Source organism: Tupaia chinensis, unplaced genomic scaffold (genome assembly GCF_000334495.1).
Source record: "Tupaia chinensis unplaced genomic scaffold, TupChi_1.0 Scaffold000646_1, whole genome shotgun sequence".
Classification (NCBI taxonomy): Eukaryota; Metazoa; Chordata; class Mammalia; order Scandentia; family Tupaiidae; genus Tupaia; species Tupaia belangeri.
Genome location: NW_006160167.1, coordinates 970434 through 982501, shown reverse-complemented (window position 1 = coordinate 982501; position 12068 = coordinate 970434). Strand labels below are relative to the sequence as shown.

Genomic DNA, 12068 nt, shown 5'->3' with positions numbered 1-12068 from the left:
TCTTCGGCTTCTTTCACTCAGCATAACCTGAGATTCATGCATATTGTGTGTCATTAATTGTTCTTTTATCAGTGAGTTATATGAAAATGCCACAACCTGTCCATATAGTCCACAGTTGATGACACTTAGGTTGTTTCCAGTTTTAGAGGCTGTTAAGATTAAAGCTACTATAGGGGGAACCAGCAGTTAGCGTAATGGCTATGTCACTGGACTCCCACGTAGTCAACCGCAGTTCGTGTCCCGGACCCGGTGGCTTAAAACTCACGCCGGGCGCGTGTGCGTGTGTGCCCAAGATCCCGAGAGGAGAATGGAGGAGAAGGGATTGCGGCGTGACCATCCCCCCTGGGGGGTGATTTCTCGCTTTCTGTCTCTATGTCTCTCTTTGTCTGTCTGGCGAGCGCACGCACCCTACAGTGAAAATCTCTAAAAAAAAGGTCTATTGGTTTTAGTGATGTGGCTGGCTATAACTCTGAACATACAGCAAGTTCTGAAAAGATTACAGGTTTACAGATTTAAAAAGGCAGGACCAGCAGATGGTATAATGGTTATGTTGCTGGACTCCCACATAGTACACTACGATTTGAGTCCTGGACCCAGCAGCTTAACCTCATCCCAGGCATGTGCATATGCGTGCCCAAGATCTCAAGAGAAGAATGGAGAAGAGACTGCAGTGTGGCCATCTCCCCTGGGGGGTGATTTCTCACTTTCTGTTTCTCTGTCTCTCTCTCTCTCCGGCCAGTGCATGTACCTACCTATAGCAAAAATTTCTAAAAAGAATAATAAAAGGCAATAATTTGTCCAGCAGCTGCAGACACAGCATTCCAACTAAAAAAATTAATGACGATGTGAATGTTCTCAATAGTTTGGAAAACTTAAACCACAGACACCTAAGCCATAATCTTGTATTAATTTTATGTCTACTATTGCCAGCTAGTACTGCCATATTAATCATGACCTTGTTTAGTTTAGTTTTGTTTTAAATTTGCTGTAGGGCATGCATGCTTGCTGGGAATAGATTGGGAGAGACAGACAGTGAGAAAGCACACCCACCCACCATGGAGGATGGTCATGCCATAATCCCTCGGGATTTGGGGCATGCATGCACATGTACCAACAAAGGGAGAGAGACAGAGAGGAAAAGTAAGAAAGCACCCCACCATGGAGCATGGTCACGCCACAATTCCTTCTCCATCTCCTCCTTTCGGGATTTTGGACATGTACATGCACAAGGCACACTTCTCAAGCCACTGGGTCCTGGACACAAACCAAGCAATTGGACACGTAGGATCCAGCCATCTTAACCAGCACACCACAGGGTGGCCCTGAGCATGCCTTTCATATTCAAAACAACCAAACAGAGGACCCATACCCCATCTTCCTTCTTTATGAAGCTTTATTTTGTGGGGGTAGGGGAGGTAGTTAGTTTTTGCCTTTAAACTCACAGCCACTGTCCATTTGCCCTAATCAAGGTACCAGACAAGGAGGGACATCCTCTATGCTCCTGGATTCACCAAAATTATCCAAATTAGCCAACCTAAACTTGTTTATCCTGCCTCTCCTATGTGTTCCTGGAACCCACAAGAAAGGTCCTTGCTCACATTTTTACTCATTCCCTTTTCCTCCTGACCAACCCCAGGGCCTCACCCTGGGCCCTGTATGTCTTGCCTCTGTTTCGAGGGCTCTATGAGTATAAGCTTCTTCTTTCATAACAGTTATTTCCATATCTGTGTCTTACTATACCTAATTAAAACAAGTTCCAGGTACCTTTTCAAACAATTGCCCATACTGGATTGCAAGGGGTCACATCTCTCCAACCGAGAGAACAACTCCAAGAAAGAGATTGTGCAGGAAAGGTGTGGGGTAGGGAGGGGCAGACAAGGAGAGGTAGGTACCTCAACCAGGGTTGGTCTACAGCTGATGCCAGGCTGCCCGAGGCAGAATTTTCACAAATCTACATCAACAGGAGAAAACAGAGGCAATACATTTACTTTTCCATAAGGCTCGATTTATGCCTTTTATTAAATTCTGGAGTTCATTTTCCTTTATAGTTTTGGTGCTAATATGTTACGAGAGCATACAAAGTGGTAAGGTTTTTTAATGTCCTTATTTGGCAGCACACAACAGCAACCCTTAAATTGTTCCCCAAATTTATTTTGGAAATATGACTGGTGTATGAAAGCCAAAATTGAAACTACTGCCAAGAAAATGGGAATCATGAGCTGGTACTTGAACTGACCAGGACATGTCATCAGAGAGCATGACCAAAGACAATCTGCACGCTTCTCTGATGAAAAGAGGGGTTCTGAAGAATTTTACCTGAATGGAAAATAGATACAAAGGAAAACATAGTAAGCATACAAAAAACTACTATAGGGACCAGCAGTTAGCGTAATGGCTATGTCGCTGGACTCCCATGTAGTCTACCGTGGTTCGCATCCTGGACCCGGACTCACGCCAGGCACATGTGCGTGCGTGCCTAAGATCCCGACAGGAGAACGGAGGAGAAGGGATTGCAGCGTGGCCATCCCCCCTGGGGGGTGATTTCTCGTTTTCTGTCTCTCTGTCTCCATCCGTCTGGCGAGCGCATGTGTCCTATAGCAAAAACCTCTCAAAAAAAAAAAAAAAAGTAAAGCTACTATGACATTCTTGTGCACACTTTTTTAATAACTTGTTCACAAACTGTATAGTTGCAGGCCAGGTGCAGGTGGGAATGGAGATGGAGAGTCAGATACTCAGATCTCATCCCTAACTATGATGAAGAACTAGATAATTTCTATTATTTCTTCCAGCTCAAAACTTAGGATTTATTCTCTAAGGAGTATTGTAAGTTTGAAGGACCTGGTAGGCCATGCTGAGGTGGCTAGACTTGACCCTGAAGGTGATGGAAGCCCCGAAGGGGGTGGATAAATGGTGGCATGATGGATTAGATTAGAGGACAACATGGAAGATGGTTCAGAAAGGGTGCAGCATAGAGCAGGAAGGTACGTGAGAGGCCATCAGAATGAGAAGCAGATGCCTGAAGGAAGATATGGCAGAGAGAAGAGGGAAGACATGTTAGTTTGTAGGTTGCTGTAACAGTACCGCAGACCACAGACTGCGTTGCTTAAACAGCAGACATTTGTTCTCTCAGCTCTGGAGGCTCAAAGTCTGAGGTCAAGGTGTCAGCAGGGTTGGTTTCTCCTGAGGCCTCTCGGTAGAGGACCATCTTCTCTCTGGTCTTCAACTGTTCTTTCCTCTGTGTGTGTGTCTGTGTTCAAGTTGCCTCTTCTTTTAAGGACAGTAGTCATACTGGATTAGCATCCACACATGAATTTTGACTTGCTTACCTTTTTAAAGAGCCATCTCCAAATACAGTCATATTCTGAGGTACTATGAGTTAGAACTTTAGCATTATTTTTTGGGTAGTCACAATTCAGCCTTAAGGGGTAACTTAAGGTTGTTTGTGGGACTGTAGTGAACTGGGGGAGGACTGGAGGGGACACCTCCCAGGTTTCTGGCTAGGGTGATTGAGTGGTGCAGTGTGATCATGGAGGTTATAAAGAAGGGACAGGTTGAGGAGTGGCAGAGAGGTAGTTCTTTTAGTTCGAGGCCCATCACTGACAGGGAAATTCTAGGTTTTGTTGGGAGGAGCGATCAGACTGCAGAGGGCGTCAAATGAGGCCTGTCTTTATGCACGGAATGATGCGGCTCCCCTACATCAGATCCACTCAGGCAGTGAGGGGCATGCCCGCGTTCTTACCAGGACACTGTTGCTGCTGTACAATCATAACCTACCTCCCTTTTGTTGTTGTTGAGCAAAAACAAACATTTATAAACCTCATGTTAAGATTTCCCTAGATGGTGTGTGGCACCATAACTTAGAGAGACTCCTTCACATTGTATTCAGCTCTTTGAACTTCAAAGGATAAGGGCAAATGAGGGCAGTTCTGCATGACTCAGGGATTTCTATCTGACCAAGCTCTTAGAACAGGTTTCCCTCATCCTGGCTGCCCAACTCCGAACCTGTTTAGCTAACTGAAGGTCGGAAGATGTACCTAATGAGGCTGGCATTTCATACTTCCTTGGAATGAATTCTAGAAATTGTGTAATGACACAGAAAGAGAATCCCAAATGAGTAATCCTATCCCATTAATTGTGAGATTGGTAGCTTGTTTTTCTGGTTTGACTCTGTATATCTTGATTTATACATTTATCCAGTAGTTTGAGGTCTGTAACAAGTGGATTTAATTTCAGGATCTTCAAAGGCTACAGCTGTTTATAAAGTGTGTCAGCCCTCCCACCTGGGCCCGTGTGCTCAGTGTGACTGTAATGAGGAAGTAGCACAGGGGTTCACGGTCCCAGCAGGCACCTTACCTATAGCTCCCAGTTGAACACTCCGCTCTCTTGTTTCCTTTATTTTTATTTTTTATTTTATTTTTATTTTGTAGAGAGATTTTTGATATAGGGCACATGTGCTTGCCAGAGAGAGAGAGACAGAGAGACAGAAAGTGAGAAATCACCCCCCAGGGAGGATGGCCATGCTGCAATCCCTTCTCCTCCATTCTCCTCTCGGAATCTTGGGCACACACACGCACCCGACGTGAGTTTAAACCACCGGGTCCAGGACTCGAACCGCAGTCGACTACATGGGAGTCCAGCAAAACAGACATTACGCCAACTGCTGGTCCCATCTTTTTTTTGTAGCTAGTTTAAATGGTTTTTGTTTTGTTTGTTTTTGGTGCCAATTTTTAAAAATATGGGCTTTCCTTAATGTACAGCTCCCAAGAAAAGATAACTGAATACTTTGCTTTTATTTACAATTTATTCCTACTGCTGAGTGCTAGGTAAGCATTGGTAGTATAGAGGTGCATGACATGGTGCCTACATTTAAGGAATTTACAGCCAGTAGGGGATGCTACAAGGCCAAAATTATCAAAAGACAATCTTATAATTATGGTATTTATAGTTTAAGCATAACTATTACGAGTAAATGTTATCACAGTCACATGTGATTGTACTTTATCTTGTTTTAAGGTCTAATGTGGTTGTTAGTAACTTTTTTTTAATATATTTATATTTGTCAGAAGGTGCGTGTCCTTGCCAGAGATCCACAGTGAGAGAGAAAGCACCCCCAATAGGGTGTGGTCACATAATCCCTTCTCCATTTCTGCAGATTAGGACATGCATGCACACATGTACAGTATGCTTTTTGAGCCACCAGTTCAGGATTTGAACCTTGCAGTTAGCCATGGGATTGACTCTTTTAGCAACTTTGAATATTCTCTTTTGCCAAGCCATACTTTATCTTTGTATAAGCTCTGCTCTTTTCTCCATTCTGCTTGGTTCTTGATTTCTCTGATGACGTAGCAAAAGAAGATTCCTCTCTGGTTAGTATCCATCTCAATCCTCAATTTTCTTAGTTGTACTAATGACAGCCCGTAATTATTCATTTGTTAACTTCATTGCTGTCTATTTTTGTTATTTCTCCTCATAGCATATAGGCTTCCATAGGGCAGGACCCAAGCCTGACTTTTCTGCCATGGTACTACCAGCTCCTGGTACAGTGCTCAGTGACCATTTGTGAGGCCAGTGAACCCTTTCTCAAGGGATGCCATCCCAGCCCTTCCTGCTTTCTTGCCTTGTCTTCACACTTGCCTCTGTGTTAACAACATGCATTTCCTGTCTTTTTAGGTCTCCTCCAACCACACAGATTGCTGTTTAGGCAGACTTTCTTGAGTGCATGGGAACAACCATATTTACTGTGGTGTTGCAGTTCCTTTTCCAGTGCAAGAACTCCCTAGTCTACATTTCTACATTTTCAGGCCTCTCACTTGAGCAGCTCACTGTACTATCGTCCACCCTTTGTCATTGCTGCTGTGGTCATGCCAAAGATTGCTTTCTATGCCTCAGTTTCCTTGTTTTAAAAATGAGGACAATAAAAACTAGTACATATAGGGCTTTTGTGAGAGTAAAATGCTTAGAATGGTAAGCATTATTTATTTTGTACATAATTTTTATAAATTAAAGGTTATCCTTTTATTTAGTTTTTTTAAACAATGGTTTTTAATGGCATCCAGAGGCATTACGTGGTCCGACACAAAAAACCCCCAGTGGGTGATAAGGAGTTGAAGGTTATAAAATAATACTGGGTACAGGAAGAAAAGCTGTTCTAGGACCTCAGGAGCCAGGCTAATACTCTTTCTACTGGCAATCCTGTCTGCTGATCACTCCTGGAGTCCATCTTGCTCGGCCAAAGCCACCCCGGTCCCCACCACCCTGGTCCCTTCAGAATCACCCCCAGTCCTTGCCATGACCCTGATACCCTCCCTGGTCATAGCCAATGTGAGAATCATCTCCATGGTTACCCCCCATATGAGCACCTTCTGGTCCCCTTCCTGGGCCATCTGGCTTAGGGGCCTTACATGGGTTGCATTCAATCCTACATGTGAGAGAAGTTCATATATTCACATGTAGGATTAGGACACTTTCAGTCCCCAACTTGTTGCTTCAATATTTCACTCTTGCTCTGGTGTATTACTGAGGATAGGGAGAAGGGGTGTAGCATTGTAGCTAGCAACCTCCTCCCCCTCACCACCCCCGCACCCAACCAGGGAATGTTACACAACCGACCTACCCACTAGCTTATCTTATCTGTGGCTCAGCCTCCAGTGCGTGCTGTATTGACGTGTCATGAGTACTTCGAGAGATTACATGTCATTGCAGTTCTTTGCCTCCTTGGAATTTGGTTTAATCACCACATGGGTCTATTCTGTAGTGCTAGAACATGGCCTGTCACAGTGGACCATGATTCTGTGACTTCTGTCTTTGCTGCCAGATTGGTAGCCAAGTCTTACTAATCTTAAACTCTTTTTCTTTCCCCTCATCTCCAGTGTGTTACCTTAGTGGACACTAGTCTATTTTGAATAGTAAAACAACTTGGAAGGGTCTTATATAAGCATATTAATAACTACCATTTGTATAACCCTTTATAAATTTAAACCCCTCATGTATTAATTAATTTATTCCTTGATACAGCCTGGTGAAAATTAGACTAGAGCTTTCATTACCCTTAAAGTTGAGAAAACTGAAGCTCAGGAAAGTTAAGTAGGATCTTTCTTGTTTAAGTTTTACTGCTAGTAGGTTCTCTTTCAAGGCTGTTCATTCTACTCATTCAGCATACAAGTTCCTACATGTATTCAAGACTGGAAAGTTGTGGTGATAAAAAAATGAATTTGAGTTTTGTCACTCCAGAGTCTCTGGCTCTTCCTTTAGTGGATGTTCACTGTATTATGGGTTATAATCTCTAGACCCCTTCTTTTATGAGAAATATTTTCTGTCTTCCTATTTTCAGAATTACCAGAAAAGCTTAATAGATCTCAATAAAGTTCTCCTACTAGACCCAAGTATTGTTGAAGCAAAGATGGAACTGGAAGAGGTAACCAGATTCCTCAACAGTAGAGAGAGTACAGCATCATTCAACAAAGAAAAGGAGAGAAGGAAAATTGAGATCGAAGAGGTATCTGGTTTTGATGGTCTTCATTATTATTTTTTAAGAGTTTTTTTTTTTTTTTTTTTTTTTTTTTTTTGCCTTAGGGCACATGTGCTCACCAGAGAGACAGAGACTGAGAGGGAAAGTGAGAAATCACACACACACACAAACACACACACACCGCCCCTGGAGGATGGCCACACCACAGTCCCTTCTCTTCCATTCTCCTCTCAGGATCTTGGGCACATGCATGCACACACATCCTGTGTAATTTTGAAGTCACTGGGTCCGGGACTTGAACAAGTCAGCCATGTGGGAGTCCAGCGATGTAACCGCTATGCCATGTGCTGGCCCCAGTGGTCTTCATTATTTTAATGAGAGAGCCAGCGAGCATTATTTGACAGGATCTCGTCATGTCTGCTCCTCCTGCTCAGCCTCCTGATTCGCTAGGAGTGTAGGCACATGTTGCTGGGCCCAGTCTGGATAGTCCTTCTAGAAATTGAAGCCAGGACTCCACACATCACACAGCAGCAACCTGCTGCTTATGCCACCATGGCTGGGCCTGTTTTTATCTTTGAAAGTACTCTTTGGGGATGTTATATTGGATGCTGAGGTCATATTTCTATGAATTCTATGAGCATTTTTTGTTTTTATTCTGATGATTATTTCAACCAGTTAGAAGGATAAAACTTCTTTGCACTGATAATTAGCCATTATATTTCTCAGCAGGGGTCCATGATGGTACTGGGAGTCTGTGCATTACCGTTCTTCCTTCTTTGCTTCCTTCCTTTTTGTTCTTCCCACCCTCCATCTGGCCTATGATTTGAGCTGCTTCCACTCCAGAATGCACTGGGAGTGGATGGCTGTGGAACTTTTCCTTCGGGGTAGACTTGGAAAATCCCGACAGGACTGATTCACATTCAGGAAGCCCTGCAGGCCACACTCCACAGCATACAAGTTCCTACATGTATTCAAGACTGGAAAGTTGTGGTGATAAAAAAATGAATTTGAGTTTTGTCACTCCAGAGTCTCTGGCTCTTCCTTTAGTGGATGTTCACTGTATTATGGGTTATAATCTCTAGACCCCTTCTTTTATGAGAAATATTTTCTGTCTTCCTATTTTCAGAATTACCAGAAAAGCTTAATAGATCTCAATAAAGTTCTCCTACTAGACCCAAGTATTGTTGAAGCAAAGATGGAACTGGAAGAGGTAACCAGATTCCTCAACAGTAGAGAGAGTACAGCATCATTCAACAAAGAAAAGGAGAGAAGGAAAATTGAGATCGAAGAGGTATCTGGTTTTGATGGTCTTCATTATTATTTTTTAAGAGTTTTTTGCCTTAGGGCACATGTGCTCACCAGAGAGACAGAGACTGAGAGGGAAAGTGAGAAATCACACACACACACAAACACACACACACCGCCCCTGGAGGATGGCCACACCACAGTCCCTTCTCTTCCATTCTCCTCTCAGGATCTTGGGCACATGCATGCACACACATCCTGTGTAATTTTGAAGTCACTGGGTCCGGGACTTGAACAAGTCAGCCATGTGGGAGTCCAGCGATGTAACCGCTATGCCATGTGCTGGCCCCAGTGGTCTTCATTATTTTAATGAGAGAGCCAGCGAGCATTATTTGACAGGATCTCGTCATGTCTGCTCCTCCTGCTCAGCCTCCTGATTCGCTAGGAGTGTAGGCACATGTTGCTGGGCCCAGTCTGGATAGTCCTTCTAGAAATTGAAGCCAGGACTCCACACATCACACAGCAGCAACCTGCTGCTTATGCCACCATGGCTGGGCCTGTTTTTATCTTTGAAAGTACTCTTTGGGGATGTTATATTGGATGCTGAGGTCATATTTCTATGAATTCTATGAGCATTTTTTGTTTTTATTCTGATGATTATTTCAACCAGTTAGAAGGATAAAACTTCTTTGCACTGATAATTAGCCATTATATTTCTCAGCAGGGGTCCATGATGGTACTGGGAGTCTGTGCATTACCGTTCTTCCTTCTTTGCTTCCTTCCTTTTTGTTCTTCCCACCCTCCATCTGGCCTATGATTTGAGCTGCTTCCACTCCAGAATGCACTGGGAGTGGATGGCTGTGGAACTTTTCCTTCGGGGTAGACTTGGAAAATCCCGACAGGACTGATTCACATTCAGGAAGCCCTGCAGGCCACACTCCATGGAGATTTTCTGGATTGACTCAGATGTTTTTAGCACTTCAAAGTAAGAGGCCTCATCAGAGATCTTGGACTACCTCAGGGCCTTTATTGCCTCAGATAACTCAAATATTCTGCTTTGCCATTTTTGAATAATGTCAGGCCATTCATTCATGAATGCTAATGTTCCATTTTATGGTCTTATATTTCTACTGAGAGGCTAATAAATGAGAAGCTAGGGAGTTTTTTCCCCTTTAAAGGAAGAAAGAAAAAAAACTTGTAAAAGAATTGAAAAAGTTCACTTCTAATAAAAATAAGAGATAAACATTGTCAAAGCTCTTTGTCAACACTGTTATTCACATAAAGTTATAAAAATGAAATTTTATCATATTAAAATTTTACAGAATTTTTTTTTTTTGGAGAGGTTTTTGCTATAGGGCACGTGTGCTCGCCAGGCTGAGAGAGACACAGAGACAGAAAGCGAGAAATCACCCCCCAGGGAGGATGGCCATGCCGCAGTCCCTTCTCCGTTCTCTCGTCAGGATCTGGGGCACGCACACAAATGCACCTGGCATGAGTTTAAGCCACTGGGTCTGGGACTCGAACCGTGGTCGACTACATGGGAGTCCAGCAACATAACCATTATGCTAACTGCTGGTCCCAAAATTTTACAGAGTATTAATTCTTATACCCTAAAGCAAATACAAATTTTGAAATCTATTACAAATTACAGATTTTTCACTTAGAACTTGACTGGAACACTTGTGGTTTCATTTCCCATTTTGACAAATGTAACAGGGATGTTTATGTCATTCACTGTCAACAGTGTAATTTTTTTTCCTCATGAAGGTGAATGAAGACAATGAAGAGGAGCCTGAAAGAACCTCAGAGGAAGTTTCCATCGACTGCCTTGCTTCTGAGAAGACAGACGAAAACCATGAGCCACCAGAATACTCTGAAAAACTTCACATCTCCAAGCCTACTAATGCCTATGAATTTGGTCAGGTTATAAATGCTATCAATACTAAGAAAGATGTAGAAGCGTGTGCACACCTTTTAGCTATCACTGCACCCAAAGATTTGCCAATGTTCTTGAGTAACAAACTTGAAGGGGATACATTCCTCCTCCTCATTCAGTCTCTGAAAAATAATCTTATTGATAAAGATCCCTCACTGGTATATCAGCATCTTTTATACCTGAGTAACGCAGAAAGGTTTAAGGTAAGTGGCAGAGTATTTTATTAATAGAGATTGGTTTTTCGGGTTTCAATAACTTCAAAATGTTACCTATGCTAATATAATTTTTTCCCTTCTTTCAGATGATGTTGACACTAATTAGTGAGAGCCAAAGGCAGCAAATTGAACAGCTATTTGATGACCTTTCAGACACATCAAACAACCACTTTACTTTAGCAGATGTACAGACCCTAAGAAGACAGTATGAGCTTTGAATCAAGATGACTGTTAGACTTCTTCCATGCATGTGTGTGTTCTGGTAACGCTAATAGGATGGAACCGTAACAGCTGCATGGACAAAACCTGCTTAGAAGAGATCCCTGGGTCTGGACTAAAAAACATTTTACTTATTTTTATACACAGAACATGTATATTCTACAATCTGCTTTTTATTAGTTGTAAATATTTTCTTATGTACCAGAGCCAGCATCTTTATATTTAATAAGTATATTTTGAACTTGTTAAAAATACATTTTAATTTATACATTTTCTTTTCATAACTCACCTGTTAAAAATTTGAGTTACACTTTATTTCTTTAGGCTATGAAGGAGTCCTCTTAAGTTAGACAGAAATTAATTTCTTTAAAGTTGTTTTTTAGTGGTAATAGCAATGATTATTACCTTACCTTGCTAATATATACATAATGATTATTACCTATATCTTGCTAATATATACATGAATCCCATTTTATACTACTTGTGGATTTAATTCTATTAAAATGAAATGCAACACTGAATCTATATTATGAAATGATTATTGTATTTATTAATTTAGAGCTATAAAAGGAACTTATTTTTTCTAATGTGAAAGCTTTGCCTAATTAAGAACAAAAATTGCCAAAAATTTCTACCACTTTCTACTAGATTTTTAAAAGCTACTTTCCCACGTATACTATTATGCAAGCAATAAAACCACTGTCTTAAAGCAAAACTAAGCCTGACTTTATATTTGAATTGTCAGCCCCATATTTTCCCCAAACATTTAAAGGTCTCTCCACCTCTTTTTTGTGTTCTGCTTTCAAGAGCATATTTATTCCTTTACTTGTAAAAGAGAAGGTGAAGAATTGTTATATCAAAGGCTCCTTGGTTCACTGGGTCAAAGTAAAGGTATTTCTTACAGTAAAACAGTCAGTATGTAGTCATTTATTCCTGTGGTCTATAGGTAATTCCCTTTTTTAGGGAGCATTTTGTTTATTTAGAA

General features: G+C 41.8%; 1 protein-coding gene across 1 annotated transcript in view; it reads left to right on the top strand.

The window, feature by feature from the left end:
• SPAG1 (sperm associated antigen 1) overlaps positions 1 to 11798 on the top strand; it is a 73114-nt gene extending 61316 nt beyond the window's left edge. The window contains exons 19-21 of the mRNA XM_027776230.1: positions 7331 to 7495; positions 10481 to 10852; positions 10951 to 11798. Coding sequence (XP_027632031.1) covers positions 7331 to 7495; positions 10481 to 10852; positions 10951 to 11082 — 669 coding nt within the window. The 3' untranslated portion in view covers positions 11083 to 11798. The remainder of the gene's footprint in view (positions 1 to 7330; positions 7496 to 10480; positions 10853 to 10950) is intronic.
• The last annotated feature ends 270 nt before the right edge of the window (positions 11799 to 12068 follow it).